The sequence below is a fragment of the Piliocolobus tephrosceles genome, chromosome 4, assembly GCF_002776525.5.
Source record: "Piliocolobus tephrosceles isolate RC106 chromosome 4, ASM277652v3, whole genome shotgun sequence".
NCBI classification, from domain to species: Eukaryota; Metazoa; Chordata; class Mammalia; order Primates; family Cercopithecidae; genus Piliocolobus; species Piliocolobus tephrosceles.
The window spans coordinates 109,663,574-109,683,523 of record NC_045437.1 but is presented as its reverse complement, the minus strand read 5'-3'; the positions used below and the strand labels follow the sequence as shown (position 1 = coordinate 109,683,523).

Here is a 19,950-nt window from a genome sequence, read left to right as displayed (position 1 = left end):
CACCTCGGCCTCTGAAAGTGCTGGGATTGATTATAGGCATGAGCTACTGCACCCCACCTATTAACTTTTTTATACTTATTTTTTGACAATTATATGGAGGAAGAAAAACTCACTATAGTGGTAAAACTGCATAGTCATGCACCGTGCATAATGACATTTTCGTCAAAGACTGACCACATATATGAGGATGGTCCGTAAGATATAACAGAGCTCCCTATTCTGATTTTTTTTTTTTTCAGAGTCTCACTTTGTCACTGAGGCTGGAGTACAGTGCCACAATCTCCTCACTGAAACCTCTACCTCCTGGGCTCAAGCAATTCTCCCACCTCAGCCTCTTAAGTAGCTGTGACCACAGGCATGTGCCACCATGCCCAGCTAATTTTTCTGTTTTATAGAGATGGGGGTTTCACCATGTTGCCCAGTCTGGTCTTGAACTCCTGGCCTCAAGTGATCCGCCCACCTCGGCCTCCCAAAATGAGATTACAGGCATGATCCACTGCACCCAGCCTCAGACATACCATTTTTTTTGACTCTGTCGCCCAGGCTGGAGTGCAGTGGTGTGATCTCAGCTCACTGCAAGTTCCGCCGCCTCCCGGGTTCACGCCATTCTCCTGCGTCAGTCTTCTGAGTAGCTGGGACTACAGGCGCCCGCTACCACGCCTAACTGTTTTTTAATTTTTATTTATTTTTCAGTAGAGACGGGGTTTCACTATGTTAGCCAGGATGGTCTTGGCCTCCCAAAGTGCTGGGATTACAGGCATGAGCAGCCGCGCCCGGCCTACTCTGTCTTTTCCATGTTTCCCGGCCTATTCTGTCTTTACCATTGTCTTACAACTGCTTACAATGTTCACTACAGTACCATGCTGTACAGGTTTCCAGCCTAGGAGCAACAGGCTAAGCCACAAAGCTGAGATATGTAACAGGCTACACCATTTAGGTTTGTGTAAATACAATCTGATGTTCACACAATGGCAAAATCGCCTAAGGATGCATTTCTCAGAATATATCCCCCTAATGTGCATCACTGTATTAAGGATTAAGTAGAACATGCCTACTTTAAAAATTGGAGATCAAAATATTCATTTTATCTAAACTGTCCAGATTTTGAATTTTTCCCACATGTACATAAAAATTTACATTTGCTATAGAAGTAGTTTCTCAAAGCAAAGGAACTCATGTTTTCTCAATTGTAAGCTGACATCTGAAGACTTACAAAGTCACACGTTTTTAAAGTTTACATATACAACAAAATAGAGGCAACAAGTAAAACATTTAATGAATTATTATAACCCCGACACAACGTTTGCTACTGTATTTAAAAGCATTTATTTAAAATATGTCAACCTCCTTCCAAAAGACGGAAGACACATGAGCCCATTTCTTATATCATGAGGTATAAGGTAACAACAACGAAAATCCTAAATGCAAAAGGACCATCAGTTGCCTAAATATAAAATTGAACTTTGGCAAAGATATAAGTGTTATACAGAATAACAGCCAATAAAGAAATACATTAGTTTACACCATTTCCCCATATCATGGCCCTGTCCCCCTGCATTCTTCCCTTTGGAAGGGTGAGTTACAACCCTGTCCCAGATGATTCAGAATTTTAAATACGTGGTCTGCTGATTAACATCTATTTTTCCTCAAACCTCAGTACTACAGCTATACAAATTACACTTCTAAAATATTTGAAACAGATATTGAATTTATTGGTTGGCTATGAGTAGGAAAATACATCGGTAAAGAAAAAAGACCCTGTATATAAATATAATACTAGCTAGTTACAATTTGACCAAGAAGGTTCCACTGAAAAGAACAGTACAAGCCCTTGTCACCGCCAGTCCATATGGTATATTCAGTTTCCCACCACCCTCATCAAAGAGCTGCCTGGGCGAATGGGACATTCTTTGAGCTTATAGTGCAGATAATGTGCTGGGTTTTGTTACATGAATGGTAAACAAGAGTTAGTCCAGTGCATTACACAAGATAATGTACTGTGAATAAAGACTAGACGCTTTATTTTAGACACTACTTCAACATACCAGTTACTAAAATTTATGTAACCAAAAAGAAGAGCAAAGTGAACATCTTAAAATACTGTTTATGAATGGTGAAGAACATCTGCTAAAGGAGTTCTTGGAATTATCTGCAACATTTGTACTGGATATTCTGATAGCTTTATTAAAAAAAAATGCTGTAATTGTTTTGCCTAGCTTGGTTTCAGTCCTTATATATGACCCCAAAACCTTAGAAGTCAGTATGGAAACTAGTTTCCATAAATTTAAATAGTACAAAGTGAAACTCTAAAACTTGAATGTTATTATTGAGAACCTGAATCTCAAAAGAGCTTTGAAATTTTAATTTAAACATTTAGAAGTGCATTCCATCCAATTTAATAATGTCCCTAAGTTTGAAAGTGCTAATAACCCCAAGTAAGTTTTCCTGGTTGTCACTAAATCATATTAAAAAAACACACACACACACAAAAAACCCACATTTTTGGAGATGTTCTCTGCCTATCTTTGGGACTATTAAAGTTGCACTCAACAATTCATTTCTACAACTTTAGCTTAAATTATGCCATAAATTAATTTAAATTCTCAAAGTATAAATAATTACCATTAATATGGTGAAGCTGTACTTCAAGAGATTTGCAACAAGGACTTGAGTGCCTTCAAACTTCTGATCTTTAAAACAGAAAACATGCCCTAAATTTTTTGTAAAACATTTCTAAAATGGATTTATCCAGCAAAAACACTGAAATTACATTATGGCAACACATTAAATATATTTGTTACAGAATTTTTGAAAAAAAATCTACACCATGAAAACATACTAGTTTTTATTGCATTTGAGGGAGTATAGATTATTGAAAATTATTTAGGACACAGAAAATACCTAAAACATGAAACCTTTCTTAACAAAAGCATCATTGTCTATTTTGGTGTGACTGTTTATTCCCTACAGACCCCAAATATTTCTTCCTCTTTTGAAGGTTACAGTTGAAAATCTACACTCTTGGTTCAATTTATCACTGTCCAAATAAGGTGGAGAAGCTGTTCAAACTGATCCACAGAATGCAGTATGCCTGGAAGAGGCAAAACAAGTATTTTCAAGACATAACAGGCCATTATATCTTAATATGCTGCCCCAAATTCAAATATATTGTAGACAATAACAAATACAGATGAATACATTTTGTGTAAAGCTCAAACCTTTAGCATCTAACAAGTGCACTCTAGCTCCAGCATCTATGAAAAGATGACATCCTCCATTAACAAACACAAAATGAGTAAGTGCTCCTTCTCTCCCGCTTCCATAATGCTCTCTGGACCTGTGATTACATAATGCAGATCGTAGGAAAAGCTGCTTCCTCAGCCTCATTAGTCCAACCAGCTCCAGCTCACCTTCACTGGAAATTGTCATGATGCATATTACCAACACAGTGTTCAGGAAAAATGAGTAAACATACCTTTTATTCACACTCTATAAAAAAACCAATAACAAAACCCCATACAAAGTTATGCACTGGTTCTACATCAATACGAGCTTTCCAATGTTCTGATTATAAACTGGATGTGTTTGGTGTCAGCACAACTTAAACAAAAAGCAAAAAACAAAACCAAAACATCACAATGAAATCCTAGAAAAAACAAAAAAACAAAAAACCCTCAAAGGAAAGAAACAGGTCCAAGACAAAGATTCAACATCAAAACCTTTTAGAGAATTTTTTAAAAGGAAAAAAAAAAATCATTTCCCAAACGACTCATTCTCTATATAAAAATTGTTAGTAACAGTCAATATTTTTTTTCCTAATGCTCACATGGCGTCCTTTTGCTCCCCTGCCTGCAGTTGAAACAAAAGCAGTTTGGTCAAACTCCCTCTGAATTCATTTGACTTTTGAGAGAAGAATTAATAAATGAGAACAGACCATGTACACGTTCACTTTGCAAAGTTAAAGCTGGTTTTCATCTCTATTCTACTAATGGCACTACAGGCAAAATAGAGGGTGTGATGTAACTTTTATCTTGGTTGACACACTAAAATGACTTAGTCATTTAAAAAATGATCTGAAGAATTGTCTTAGGGACCTGTTTTGAAAATACATCTAATTCATACTGCTTCATAAATGGAAAATTACTTCTTCTTAAAAAAGGATTAAAAAAATAACAAAAAGACTAAGGAATACAAGGACAACAAAAAGAATTCACATGATAGTAGTATTCCGGGTGACAAGCAGCACACTGCAATGACACCGAGAAGCAGTGCTTGGATCTGGTGAGCAAAGATCCAGGGACTCACCCTATAACATGTTCCAAAATGTGATATTCAATGCTTCACAATGGGAAAAAGCCACAGCTCATACAAAAGCATTTTCATAAAATTCTCACAAATGTTAAACAGTATTTTAAAAATATAAAAGAGGATGCACAGATTTTCTCTGCATGCACAGGCAGTGCTTGGTGAGAACAAATTTAGGCAGGCACAGTGGAGATTGGACAGGAAGTGTCTCAAAAAAGAGTTAAGAAGCTGTACCTAAGCAGCTGTAGTTTTTTAACTTAAAAAAGATTTAAAAATATCAGAATGTACATATATCAACCATTACATTCAGTCCATAAATGTCTACAGATCATCACTGTTCGGCTTATCTGTCCTGGTAGATAGTTTTCATAAAAATTCATGAATAAGTTGCCTCTGGTCTGAAAACATCCTCAGGTTTAAGCAGATTTGTATGTAAAGAACCATGTTCTCAATTTAAAAATAAAGTAGTACAAAAGGGCTAACAAAACCCTAAGAGTGCAAATCACAAGCAGAGAAAGTCTGTTGCAGCTTCTTTTACAAGCTGGCCTTTGTAACACATGAAACAGGTTCTTTTTCTTTAAAAAAAATTTAGCCTTAGTTTACAATACAATCATTTCCAAATGATTTTTTTTAGTACAAAATTTCATAAATCAGGTCTTCTGTGGATCATATACAATCATAAAGGCTAAATTCAGATTCTATATTTTACAAACAAGTCTGAAAAAGGAGGGAGTAAAGTATGGAATAATGGTCTCTGGATGTTACTACTGGCCTCAAAAAAGTAGTGCTACAGATTTCTGTGCAAAGAGAATATGCTGTTCAAACATTTTCCTATTTCAAGGCATGAAAATATTATATTGGATAGAAGAAATAGGAAAATTTCTTATAACAAATTAAAGATAGGTGCAAACACACCAATCCCTGTCTAGCAGTATAAAGCATATTGGGCTCAGAATTTGTCTGTTGCTAGCACCTGGCTTTCATACTATATCCTTATCAAATAATCAGATTGAAAATCCAAATCATTCTTAAGCAAACAAAAATCCTCAGTGGCCATACCTCACTCCCCTATGTTCAGATTTTCACAAGTTTACAAGTGAATCAAGGCTGTCCTCTGAAGGTGCTTGACTACCTCCTGCCAGGAAGGTGGATGCCGTTGACTTGGGGCAGGAAAGGCAGTAAGAGCTCCAGTTGTGCAAAAAGTGAGAAGTGGTCAGAGGGAATGAGGGGGTGCGGGCAGCCACTGATGTTATTCTCAACCAGCCAGTGGTGGTCCAGAGGGCCCAGGATGCCTAAGGTATTCAGCTGAGGTTTAGAATAGAAAATGTAGTCGATTATACCCTGAAAAACAACAGAAAAAAAGATAAGCACCACATAAGACAACACTAAAATCCTGAGTGCTTTCAAGACATGTCTTTACTGTCATGTTTGGTGAACAGAACAAAACAAGTGAAACTTACTAGCTTGTAGGATGAGGTCTGTATTACATACACCAAATGGTCCCCTTGCAAAATGTCAAATCTAGCAGAACGAAGCATTCTTCTTATCTGGATCTTTAATAAGACCTAAAAGACCCCTCAGGATGCAGCCTCTGCTTCTCTTTCCTAGACTAATTTGTGCCACTTTCCCTGCTGCCACACTAGCCTTTGGAGTTAGAAAGGGGTGAGGATGGGAGGGGAACCTGTAGGTACCAAGTTCTTTCCTGCCCCAGGACACACACACACACCCCACACTCCACCCAGCATTTTCCTGCCCCAGGACAGACACACACACTCTCTCTCTCTCTCTCTCCCCCGCCGCCATTCTGCCTGGAACACTTTCTTCTACTTCTTATGAGGTCAATTCCTTCCTAACCTTTCAATGTCAGGTTCAACTGCTTTCCAAAGACCTTCCCGAATCCTGCTCCTACCTACTTAGCTACCCTACCTCCCACCACTGATTCACTTCCCTTGCTAATGGCCATCTCAAGGTATAATTATCTATTCATTTGTGTGGTTGAGACTCATCTCTCATCACATCTCAGCTCCACAAGGGCAGGACTGTCTCTACCTGACCCCCTTTTCTCTCAGCAGCACCCCGCCACGGCATCTAATAAACTGTTCCCATCTGATGGTTCTGCTCCTCTCCTCGACATGCTCTTGGCCAAATGTACTAAAGGACAGTCAAGTATCTTCTTCCTGCCTCTGTATCAGCAACAGAAAGAAAACCCTAAGCTTTCCCACCCTTTGGTTACTACCTATGCCTTCTCTTCAATGTCTCCTGAAGAATCTGAAAGGAAGGGGCACTTGAGGATCAACAGGGGTTTACTTTTTATGCTCTAAGGTGCAAGAGCTCCTGAGATACTGTCTAAACTCTTATTTACACTCTGACAATCGAATCTAAATGATTACTTTTCCAGCAGCAGAAACAGAAAGCTGGGAGTTAAGAACGCAGAAATGCAACAAGTAGTTTAAAAGGCAGCTGAGTCAGATGCGGTAGCTCCTGTCTATAATCCCAGCACTTTGGGAGGCTAAGGCAAGGAGGATTGCCCGAGGCCAGGGGTTCAAGACCAGGCTGGGCAATATAGCAAGACTCTGTCTTTACAAAAAATTACCCAAAAAAAAATGATTTGGGTATGGTGGCGCAAACCTGTAGTCCTAGTTAGTGGGGAAGCTGAGGCAGGAGGGTTGCCTGAGCCCAGGAGTTGGAGGCTGGTGTGTTATCATCACATTACTGTACTTCAGCCTAGGCAACAGAGTGAGACATCTCTTTTTAGAAAAACGACAGCTGAACACAAGAAAGTGACAGCCCTAAACAATCGCTAACGTTAAAAATGATGATAGTCTGACCAGGGGCGCCTGTAATCCCAGCACTTCGGGAGGCTAAGATGGGTGGATCACATGAGGCCAGGAGTTCGAGACCAGCCTGGCCAACATGGTGAAATTCCGTCTCTACTAAAAATACAAAAATTAGCCAGGTGTGGTGGCAGGCGCCTGTAATCTCAGCTACTTGGGAGGCTGAGGTATAATAATCACTTGAACCTGGGTGGAGGCTGCACTGAGCTGAGATCGTGCCACTGCACTCCAGCCTGGGCAACAGAGTAAGACTCTCTGGGGGGTAAAAAAAAGATGTATCTTAGAAACACTTAAAAATGGCTAATATAAACCACATTTTGGCATGCAAAAGAGTTTAGTTTCAATTAAAATGTTAAGAGACGGAACGTCTTACCCCAAATGTCACCCAAATTAGTTACTATGGTGCTGTATATCTAGCTATTAGTAAGCAGAATATAAGAAACATAATTGTGGCCAGGCGTGTGGCTCACGCCTGTAATCCCAGCACTTTAGGAGGCCAAGACGGGCGGATCACGAGGTCAGGAGATCGAGACCATCCTGGCTAACACGGTGAAATCCCGTCTCTACTAAAAAATACAAAAAAACTAGCCGGGCAAGGTGGCGGGCGCCTGTAGCCCCAGCTACTTGGGAGGCTGAGGCAGGAAAATGGCGTGAACCCGGGAGGCAGAGCTTGCAGTGAGCTGAGATCCTGCCACTGCACTCCAGCCTAGGCAACAGAGTGAGACTCCGTCTCAAAAAAAAAAAAAAAAAAAAAAAACACATAATTGCCCCTAAAAGGTGAAAAAGTCAACTTAGGAATTTTACAGATTATTTCATCTGACTTCTTATCCTGAAAAATATTAGAATAAATATCTACAAAGTAAGGATATAACAGCAATGACGTGGACTTCTAAACAAGGCAATAAAAGAATATTACTGGCTGAGCACAGTGGTTCAAGCCTGTAATCCCAGCACGCTGGGAGGCTGACGTGCAAGAATCATTTCAGGAAGGAGTTCAAGACCAGCCTGGGCGTAGTGAGACCCCCATCTCTACAAAAAATACAAGAATTAGTCAGGCATGGTAGTAGGCGCCTGTAGTCCCAGCTACTAGTGAGGCCGAGGTGAGAGGATCATTTGAGCACACATGGTTGAAGCTGCAGTGAGCCATCATTGTGCCACTGTACTCCAGCCTGGGTAACAGAGTGAGACCTTGTCTCAAACAAAAAACAAAGAATATTGCTGTCAATCAATTCAAGATTGCTTCATTCCAGTCTGAACACATATCCACATTTTTAAAGACATAATGATGCATCAGAAGACTTGCCAGTAAAATAGAGGTTTGAAAAACTTATCAGTCTCAAGACACACCTTGAAATCAAATGTGTAATTTGTGTAAGGCATCAGGCCACTCTCATAGGCACTCTTTAACTTGAAACCATGAGTGATCCTTCCATTGGTGGTTCCATTCTTCCCGTGACAGCTGAAGTTGGTAAGACTTTCATTATACCTCAACTCCTTAAAGTCTTTGTGATTTGTTTCTACTCCACCCGTGCTCAAATATTCTACAACACCTACAACAAAGACAAATTTTTTTTATCGTCAAATACAATATAAACAAAAAGTAATTTTAAAAGATCATGCAATAGTAAAAAGTTTTTAACTATACATAATCCCACGTTCCAAAATGTTTCCTTTTACATTTGCCAGGACTTGTCCAAATCTATTTTTACACAGCTGTAATCACAGAATACTGAATAGTTTATACTTTGCTTTATGAACATGTGTCTTCCCAATTATCATTCTTTAATGCACAATGTAACTGGGCTGGTGGATAATATTTATGGTTACTTATTTTGTAAAATGCAGGTAGTTTCCACTTTTTACAAAGAATTAAAGATAACACCACAATCAACATTTTAGTATGCAGACTTCCTGCTTTATGCTCAATTATTTGCTTGGTATAAAATCCCAGGATTAGGACTGAATGTGCCATTTTATGACACTGCCAGCTATGGAACAGAATACCACCAGCTAGTTACAGAGCAAGTGTCCACATTCCTAGTCAAGTACTTTCCCAATTGACTAAGCATAGATGGGCTCTGAAAATAAACTTCCATTTGCATTTTATTCACAAATTAGCAAGGCTGGACATTTTCTGACCTGCCTGCTATTATAATATTGTATTTCTCAATGCTGAAATGGGTCTTGGATATTAATGTGACTAGATTTTCTCTTTGCCCCTCAGATACTTTGTAGCTACACAGAAAGTAGAAAGCATGTACAGAAATTGTCAGACTACTACTCAACTGCTTCAGCAGCAGTAATCCCCAGACAACCTGATGAGATGAAATAATTACAGATTTTAGATAGTTTTGATTTTCCCTGAAATCGAACTTTTTTTTTTTTTTGAAACGGAGTCTCGCTCTCTCTCTCAGGCTGGAGTGCAGTGGCGTGATCTCGGCTCACTGCAAGCTCCGCCTCCCGGGTTCATGCCATTTTCCTGCCTCAGCCTCCCAAGTAGCTGGGACTACAGGCGCCTGCCACCACGACCAGCTAAATTTTGGTACTTTTAGTAGAGACGGGGTTTCACGGTGTTAGCCAGGATGGTCTTGATCTTCTGATCTCGTGATCCACCTGTCTCGGCCTCCCAAAGTGCTGGGATTATAGGCGTGAGCCACTGCGCCCGGCCTGAAATCGAATTTTAACTCAGTTTCTTTCTTTTCTTCTTCTTCTTCTTTTTTTTTTTTTTTGGAGATAGTCTCACTGTCACCCAGGCTGGAGTGCAGTGGGACAATCTTGGCTCACTGCAATTTCTGCCTCCGGGGTTCCATTCATTCTTGTGCCTCAACCTTCGGGTAGCTGGGATTACAGGCCTGCACCACCACGCCTGGCTAATTTTTGTATTTTCAGTAGAGACAGGGTTTCATCATGTTGGCCAGGCTGGTCTCAAACTGCTGGCCTCAAGTGATCCGCCTGCCTCGGCTCCCCAACGTGCTGGGGTTTTCTTTCTTCCTAACGGCTCTATCTATTGTGATGTCAATAATGTGCTTCCCAAGGCGCATGTGTGTGTGTTCATGTATACATTCAAGTCCAAGGGGAAGTATTCCTGTGTGTATAAATGAGTGGAAACACGAAAAGGAAGAAATAGTTTGTTATTACAAGGGCTATTGTTTATTGCATACTATCTATGGAAAGAGCATTCCAGATCAGGCTTTCTGTATTCTACATTTTAATAATCAAGATCTTTGTTGAAATCGCTTGACTGATATGTGTGTAAATAAAGGAGCTCAATTTCTACTTGAGGTGTATTTTTCTAATCAAGTTACAAATACGTGCAAAATTGAGATTCCATAATTTTAACTCAAATTTAAACTATGATTATATTACCAGATGTTGGAATCCTAAAGGGGTTGTCTCAATAACCATAATTATCTCTGACTTGGGGGTAATAAAACGGAACTACATATGTTCTTTAAAGAGTTATTTCACGTTACTGGTTATGTGTTTATTCAAGATGATTAACATCCTTCTCCTCAAGTTTCCGTAATATCCTTTCATCTTCAAAATGGCCCCTCCACCCCAACGTGATGTTTAAAACCTGCTCACAGCTGCCATTACAAACTGAATTTTTATTTGGACTTAATTTGGAATGATCAGAAACAAAACATTACTAAATCATTTTACGTCAAAGAATATTCTACATAAAATCACATTATTTTCTTACCAGAGTCTGGCAAAGAATTAAGATCTGCACATAACACAAGTGGAATAGTTCCAAATTCTCCCAAAACACTGGATTTGAGGTTGCGAGAGGCTTTATCAATAATGTTCTTCACTTCTGAGAGGAACATCATAGTCTGCACCAACTTCACATCGGAGTACTCAGGGTCCCAATGCATGTGCGCATTGGCCACGAGAATGAGCTGTTTTTCTGTTCCAAGATGTGGCTTTCCAGCTACATTAGATAAAAACGAAACAAAGAAAGAGACAAAACCCGCCCATCAGCCCATATATTCTTACAGCGTTTGAAAGCAAATAATCTCTGAGTCCCAGAATAGAAAAGACACCTAAAATTTCCACCGGATGCCTGAATGTGCCCTACAACAAATCTGAGAAATACACATCTAAACCTGGGTTGGTGCTTCCAGCACAGGGCATTCACTACTTGTGCAAAAACAGCCCTATTTGGGACAGCTTGATTTTTAAAATTCTGTCTCCTTGAAACTTTTGGTCTTAGTTTGGATGTCCTAAATCAAGCCTCACAAAATTACATCTAAACCTGCTTTCTTAGATGTAAGTCCTATTTCCATTTTTTTCTATACTTCACATTAAATATCTCTAGTTCCAACTGTTCCTCAAGGGACACAAGTTTCAGCTCCCAGCATAACAGTCACTTGAAATATACTTTCAATTTGAAGTGGTCCATTTATCCCAAACTTAAGACCTTTAAAATAATTATTTTCTTTTATATTTTTCTTTCTTTCTTCTTTTTTTTTTTTTTTTTTTGAGACGGAGTCTCGCTCTGCCCCCAGGCTGGAGTGCAGTGGCGTGATCTCGGCTCACTGCAAGCTCCACCTCCCGGGTTCACGCCATTTTCCTGCCTCAGACTCCCAAGTAGCTGGGACTACAGGCGCCTGCCGCTACGCCCAGCTAATTTTTTTGTATTTTTAGTAGAGATGGGGTTTCACTGTGTAAGCCAGGATGGTCTCCATCTCCTGACCTCGTGATCCGCCCACCTCGGCCTCCCAAAGTGCTGGGATTACAGGCGTGAGCCACCGCGCCCGGCCTATATTTTTCTTTATTTTTTTGAGAAGCAGTCTCACTGTGTCACCCAGGCTGGATGCAGTGGGGCAATCTCAGCTCACTGCAACCTCTGCCTCCCAGGTTCAAGCAATTCTCTCCCTCAGCCTCCCGAGTAGCTGGGATTACAGGCGCCTACCACCACAGTCAGCTAATAAAATGATTATTTTAAATAGATCAGGAAAAGAAGTCAGCTTACAGGATATCCTTGCTTCCAAAAAATTACAAACATGTATGGAGTTCTTACCCCTGAGCAGTTATTTTAATTAATATTTACTTCAACATTTCTTTTTTATATGAAAAATTCTTAAGTGCAAAAAAAAAATGTTTCTTAATGCTTTTCAAGGCTTCTAATACTTTAACAGGCAATGCTTTCTCATGTTGTTTTGTGGTAGAGTAAAAGAGATACATTTCAGGAAAGACAACTTCTCACTGAGTTTCTTCAGGTGTTAGACAAGACCATGAATACACAATGAAATTTCTGTTTTCTACTCTTTTGAAGATTTCTAGTCAGAGCTAGTCAATTTTACAGGAAGTGAAGGGCACTCACACGGCATTTCAATCGATTCCTTCCGAAGTTCTAGCAGTACTGCAACCCCAATGTTATCTTTTGTCATGACTCTGTTCAGCATAGCTTCAGACCCCTCAGAATTTGCCATGGCTAGCTGATTAAATTCAACAGTGTGTTTCTGAACCAAAGTAAATCTAAAACAAAAACAACACACAACACACACAGAGTTGGGAATACCAAGAGGTTAGCTTTGTGGGAAATGTAGTTTTCCCAAACTTCCTTCACAGATACGATGGCACTTAAATCACATTATGGAAAATCCTCCACGGTTAGCACCAAGGTTCGCACATCCATTTAAAGTTGCTCTCAGTCTGTTATTGATACAAATAACAACTTGAAATACTTTTACAACTGAAGAAAATGTAGTAATCTTCTGTTTAGGTTTTATGTTGGAATATTCTACCTTGTAATTTTTAAACAATTCTTTTCTGAAGTATGGGTTTAAGAATCCCTGTACTGTCCTAGAGGGAATTTTAAGTACATGGTATTTCAATTAACAATTGGAGTTAAACCCTAGTAAACACCTGAAGAAACAGCAGTACTTTAAGCATGTCTCCAAAACAAGGTTATTTCTGATGATTAAAAACAAACAATCCCCTAGGTCAAACAGCATCATTTTCTTGAGTAATAATAATATAGTGCCTCATTCTCTCATTTGCGAATTCATTTCCACACCCTTGGCCCCCACCCTGCAAATACTGAGAAAATGTTATTTTTCAAAAATAAGATGACTTACTTTTCTGTCTTGAAGAATATTGCACAGCCATCAACATGTTTCCTTTCTTGTTCTGACATTGTCCTAGCTCTAGACTTAGGACTGAAGAATCCATTATAACCACGTTCTTTCAGTTCTACCAGAAAAAAACTGTAATACTGTTCTGTTTCAACCTCCTGAAAAATTGTAAACAGCACAGTCATTTCATAAGAAAAAAATTAGTCTGCATATTAACTTTCATGTACAGTTTGAGAGCTTGAAATAATTTCCAAGGACTCGTCTGCAAATTAAAATGTAACATCTTTTCACACCAGGCTTGGTGGCTCATGTCTGTAATCCCAGCACTTTGGGAGGCTGAGGCGGGTGGATCACTTGAGGCCAGGAGTTCCAGAACAAGCCTGGCCAACATGGCGAAACCCCATCTCTGCTAAAAATACAAAAATTAGCCAGGCGTGGTGGTGCATGCCTGTAATCCCAGCTACTAGGGAGGCTGAGAATTACTTGAACCCAGGAGGCGGAGGTTGCAGTGAGCTGAGATCATGCCACTCCACTCCAGCCTGGGGGACAGGAAAAAAAAAAAAGGAAAAAAAAAAAAAGGAAACATCTTTTCAATGTTCTTTATCTGAAACCAACTGGAACACCTACTTGTCATTTTACAGGTACCAGGTGCCAAGGACAATTCATTGTTGTTTAGGAACAATGAATGAAAGACACATACTTCTATGTATGTATATTTCCTTATGTCTTAGAACTGACGTGGAACAAGAATCACAGAGGTCGAAGAACTTTACAAATCATAACTTCAGAGCCTTGGGGAGAAAGTAACATGTCCAAGATCATGCAAGTGACTATGAGAGCTGGACTGAGAACCCAAAATGATTGTGTACCAGGTCAGTCCTTTTTACACGGTGCCTTAATTGTTCTAGTAACATGGTCAGCAATGCAAAGTTATAGCTTGACCATGCCAGAACTTCAGTAACTTTGCCACCCAATTCAAAAATAGTGCAGGGACACTGGAGGAAGGAGGAAGGTGAGTATTTAGTGGTCATGGCAAATGCAAAAAACCCAGCTTAACTCATTTGCTTATTTTGCAACATAGCACTGCAAAGCAAAGCAGGCAGTACTCCCAGAATTCACTAATAAGCAGGCAGTACTCCCAGAATTCACAAAAAGCAGTACTTTAAGAACTACCGAAGCTGAAACTTCAAATGTGTCAGTGTAATGTATTCCTAGTTTGCTCCTTGCTTTATCAATGCTAGGTCGACTCTCTTCTGTCTGACTTACCTGAAGACTTACGATATCAGCATTGCAGCTCAAGATTTCTTGAATAATGGCCTTTTTCCTGTAGTCCCAGTTTAGTGCCCATGATGGACAGTAGCCGTATAACTGCCGGGTCGCATATTTATCACAAAGAACATTATAGCACATGACAGAAAACAAGGCTGTAGGAAAGATAACTTTACTTATTCACACACGTGGCAGAAAAAAAATACGTAATTAATTTCAGTAATGGTTTTCACTTAAATGTTAAGTTTGACTGTATTCATTCAATCTATAGTCACTGAAAAGCTGCCATATGCCACACATGGGGGATAAATAAAAGACGGGTAACACAAGCAGGATAGATAAGTGAACAAGTTAGAATACAACGTACTACCTGCTACAGAGGCAGGCACAGAGGTTTGGAAGTAAAAAGTCTAAGCTTGTGAGCCCTTCGGTCTCTGAGTCTAACAGTTCTCATTTCTATACTCCTACCATGCTACCAACTGTTCATGTAAGATGTGGAAACTGGATAGGTAGTCCTTAATAGGCATGCCTCATTTTCTTCTACAGCACAACTATTATTATTTCATGCAAAATGAAAACAGTATCATAGACCAAATTTTGTTACACGCGCCATGAAAGCTCCCAAACTATTTTCATAGAATTTAGGTTAAAAGGAGATGAGCAGTCATTAGTTCCACTTTCCTCTTAAGTAACGGTTTAGCTCTCTTGTAACTTGGTAGCGTCAAATCCATTTGGAACATGCTAGGATTTGAAAACTTCTCACAGAGAAAGATTTGGGTGTATTCATTTTAAGTGAATTTCATCAGTACATTACAGAAGGGTTTCTCAACAAGAGTGGCACGACTGACATTTAGGTGAAGTCTGCTGCGGGGGCCTGTGCCATGTACCACAGAATGCTGAGCAGCATCCCCCGCCTCCATCCACTAGATGCCAGCAGCACTTCTCCCCAGTTATGACCATCAAAGTTGTCTCCAGACATTGCCAAATGCCCTCTGGGGGATAAACGGCCCATTTGAAAAGTACTGCTTTATAGTACACTTTCTATATAGCACAATGTAATATACATAGAGGTCATGTGAGCAAGAATTCTTTTTCATTACCTCCCAAACCAAATCAACCTTAAACATTCTATCTTAATGCTACCTGTAATCTAAGCATGCCGACAATACTGTTAGGCTTATAATAGAGACTGAGCAAAAATAACAGTTAAAAAATAAAAGACTACCAACCAGTTGGCCTTGTTCTATCTGGTTCTTGTAACATAATCCAAGACCTTGGAGGTGGTTGTTCTGTTGTAACTAGTTGAATAGAAAATACAGAATTAAGCAATATTCTTACACATCTTCCTAATAAAAAGGTATAAACAAATAATCACTTACTTCTTTTTGCAGTACCTGACAAATTATCAAGCAAATAGTTCAGCAGCCGTCTTGTTCCATCTGGTTCCTGATAAAGGTTCAATATATCCTGGGTAAGGGGATTTCCTGGAAATAATTTTAAAAAAGTAAAATGAAACTAAGCACTAAAATGTTTCCAAATTTTATTATGTACCAAAATTATCAGATCATCTATAACAATGTTATAGTTACTAGTAAGATGTCAAACTACAGAAAATGTTTTCTCAGTTTTTGATATAAGAGTAAAAATGATTCATACCACGTTCTATATACACATTCAAAACATAACATGAATGGGCCGATGTCAATCAGAAAGGCTCTAGCAGTGCTCTGTATCTGACCTGCCTTGCCAATATTTTCAATAACACAGATGGTTATAACAAATGAGAGCGAGTAAAACAGGAACAGGGCAGCCAGGTGACTGGGGGAGTGAGTGGGCAGAGGAAACAGTGAAGGGAAGGATGAAAGCCAGCGTAATGCATCAGAGAATCAAAACTCTACAATGTCACACAGCTAACAACAAAACATCCTAATGACAAATAGACACTTGCACTTAGATCTTTTAAAGTCATACTGAATAAAGCAACAACATGGGGCTGACTTGGCTTAAGAATTAACTCACTAAGGAGTGGGAAAAAATCCCAGGGCCATGAGCCATCTGCTTTGTACCAAAATGAGAGCAAATACAATGATTTACATATACCTACAAGAGCCTCAAAACCTCTCAGAAGGATTTCTTATGTACATGAGAAATAAAAGTACAAATAACAACAGTACAGTGCAGGGTTTCATGGACCAAAGTTCCTATCCATTCTACACAAGCGTTGTGTATTATTCTGGATGCCACAGCGCCATTTTAAGAAAACCAGACAAAATCTGCAGTTTGAAGAAGGCAGATAAAATGGTCAAAGATCTTAACCATACCAAATGAAGAAAAACTAAAGGATATGGTAGATAAGAATGACCACAACCTAAAGGAAGTGTTTTTTCCTATTCTCTCATAAAAGACTGGACTCAAAGAGCAGAAGGAAGACTGAGAGATAAGATCTAACAGGAAAGGCCAAGGCAGAATAGAAGAGGTTGGCAAACACTGTTAGCTATTTGAAACGCCCTGTGCTGTGGGGCAGTGGAGTATCCTTCAAAGAAGCTGAGTTGCATGGATGGGAAAAATGGCAAAGTTCATTTACCTTTAAGATCTCTTTCAGTTTTAAGATTCTAGGATTCTAAGAATTATAAAAAGTAAAAATGTGCTGCTCTAAGTGCAAAGTAGGTATTTGCAGGAAGACAATTACAAGAGCACCAGTCTCTCACATGTGTGGTTCTTTATACCCACCAGTCTTTCCATGTTTTCACTGAGTCACAATCCTGTGAGATAGGCAGTTACAACCTGAAGCTTATCAGGACCCTTTGTGAAACACATCTTGAGAAAACGAAGTCAACCGAAAACGTCTCAGTATCAGGTAAACAACTCATTCTAACCAGACCTACAGCGATGCTGTTTTTTTTTTTTTGGAGATGGAATCTCGCTCTGTTGCCCAGGTTGGAGTGCAGTGGTGCGATCTTGGCTCACTGCAAGCTCCGCCTCCTGGGTTCACGCCATTCTCCTGCCTAGGCCTCCTGAGTAGCTGGGACTACAGGCACCCGCCACCATGTCCAGCTAATTTTTTTTTTTTTTGTATTTTTAGTAGAGATGGGGTTTCACCATGTTAGCCAGGACGGTGTCGACCTCCTTACCTTGTTATCTGCCCGTCTTGGCCTCCCAAAGTGCTGGGATTACAGGCGTGAGCCACCGCGCCTGGCCGATGCTGTCTTTACACTACTTTCTAGTGCAAAGAATATTGACAGGTGACTGCTTCTACCTATGTGATCCCCTCTTGTAAGATCTTGCTTTATAAACTAAAAAGCATCCCCAAATACAAAGACCTACTTATGACTCTAATAAATGCACTTGAAGCCCAATGGTGTGGTGGATGTCACCTACATCCGCTTGCTTTTGGGAATTTTTCTTTTTTTTTTGAGACAGAGTCTCGCTCTACCACCCAGGCTGGAGGGCAGTGGCACGGTCTTGGCTCACTGCAAGCTCCACCTCCCAGGTTCGCGCCACTCTCCTGCCTCAGCCTCCCGAGTAGCTGGGAGTACGGGCGCCCACCATCACGCCCGGCTAATTTTTTGTATTTTTAGTAGAGACGGGGTTTCACCGTGTTAGCCAGGATGGTCTCATCTCCTGATCTCGTGATCCGCCCGCCTCGGCCTCCCAAAGTGCTGGGATTACAGGCGTGAACCACTGCGCCCGGCCGGGACTTCTTTTAAATTGAAAATTAATCTGCTCTTCACTACCTAGAAAAAGAAAACAATATACATGAATAAAGTCAATAACAATAAAATTCTGGAATTAAAACATTATACTGAGTCCTGAGAAAGGAACAAAAGTAAATGAGAAGTTAGAGTAGATGGAGTAAAAACACTTTTCTCTGTTCATCCCGATAGGTACAACTAAAAGCACTGTATATTATGTGTAAAACAAACATAAAACTCTGAAACGAGAGAAGGTAGAATAGCCAGAGACTGCAGGACCTGACGAATGGCACGGGGGTGAGTTCCCATGTTTACTTTTTGCCTCAGATATTCGAGACATGCAGCTAAGGAGCCAGTAACATGGAAACACCAATGGGTACAGACCCAAAAAAATCCCAACAAAAGCCAAAGGACCAGGGAAGGGCTGCCTAAAAAGACAAAAGTTTTAGATAAGAACCACTCTACTCAAGCTTAACACTAAGGAAAAAAACGTGGTCCCATCTCTACCCACACCAGCATGAGCAAGTAGAGAGCCTGGCAGACTTCTGCTGCAAGAGAAAGAAAGGAGGTGATATGGAGCTCCCCCTCCTCCCTCTGAGGTGGTGTCAGAGGAGGCCAAGTAGAGTCAAGACTTTCACCATCTCTCCACAATAAAGAGGACGCGCCAATGCGGTGTCTGTGGAGACCGCGTGAAGAGCCAAAACTACCACCTCCACCAGCAGTAACGAGGAGTCCCTACTCCCAGGTGTCAAGGAAAGCTAAGTGGGACCTGAACTTCTACCTTCACTGGCAGTAAGGAGACAATGCCCTGGTTTCCTTGCCACGGCAGTGCTAGGGAAAGAAAACCAAACTAAAGAGTTTAATGAGATCTAGAGTCTCATAATATGAGTGAGTCCAGTTTCAAATGAAAATAGCTAATCACACCAAAACACGAACATACCAAATGCAAACAATAAACAGCTTCCAACCCTGAGATGACAGAAACAGAACTACCCAACCAAGACAAAGGAATCACGACAAAAATGCTTCAATGAGAAATTACAAACATGCTTCAAATAATAAAAAAAAACAGGAAGACTGAGCAAAGAAAAAGAAGGTTCAGGCAGATAAAACATTTAAAACCAAATGGAAATGTCAGAATTGAAAATAAAATAAATGAAGGCTAGGCATGGTGGCTCATGCCTGTAATCCCAGCACCTTGGAGGCTGAGGCAGGAGGATCACGTGAGGCCAGGATTTCGAGACCAGCCTTGTTAACACGGCAAAACCTCGTCTCTACAAACAAACAAACCAAACTAGCCACGCATGGTGGCGCGTGCCTGTGGCCCCAGCTACTTGGGAGGCTGAGGTAGGAGGGCTGCTTGAGCCTGGGAGGTCAAGGCTGCAGTGAGCCAAAGACAGTGCCACTGCACTCCAGCCCAAGACCCGAGCTCCTGACTGACTGACTGACTGATCAGGACACAGACCAACAACAATAAAAAGAACAGTCTCTGGACTTGCGGGATTATAACAAAGGATCTAACATTCATGTCATCAGAGCCTTGGATGCTGAGGACACGAAGGACAGGGCTGAAAAAGTACTCAAAGAAATAATGGCTGTAAGATTCTCACAATATGGCAATAAATATAAACCAACAGATTCAAGAAGCACAGTGAACCCCTAAACAGGAAAAACCCAAAGGAATCCACAGCAAGACACATCATAAACTTCTGAAAACTAAAGACAAAGAAAAAACATCTTGAAAGCAGCCAGAGAAAAATAACACCT

The 19,950-nt window shown here is 40.2% G+C and overlaps 1 protein-coding gene across 2 annotated transcripts in view; it reads right to left on the bottom strand.

Annotated features, from left to right (window-relative positions):
• Positions 1-1,302: 1,302 nt before the first annotated feature.
• The window catches only part of CNOT6 (CCR4-NOT transcription complex subunit 6), a 29,941-nt gene continuing 11,293 nt past the window's right edge, over positions 1,303-19,950 (bottom strand). The window contains exons 3-10 of one of the 2 annotated variants that reach the window (XM_026451458.2): positions 15,886-15,975; positions 15,721-15,789; positions 14,489-14,646; positions 13,226-13,380; positions 12,469-12,623; positions 10,843-11,073; positions 8,487-8,689; positions 1,303-5,646 (exon numbers count right to left, since the gene is read on the bottom strand). In XM_026451458.2, the coding sequence (XP_026307243.2) occupies positions 5,434-5,646; positions 8,487-8,689; positions 10,843-11,073; positions 12,469-12,623; positions 13,226-13,380; positions 14,489-14,646; positions 15,721-15,789; positions 15,886-15,975 (1,274 nt within the window). In that variant the 3' untranslated portion in view covers positions 1,303-5,433. Of the gene's footprint in view, positions 5,647-8,486; positions 8,690-10,842; positions 11,074-12,468; positions 12,624-13,225; positions 13,381-14,488; positions 14,647-15,720; positions 15,790-15,870; positions 15,976-19,950 lie in introns of both variants that reach the window. The other variant, XM_031935445.1, reaches the window with a different exon arrangement.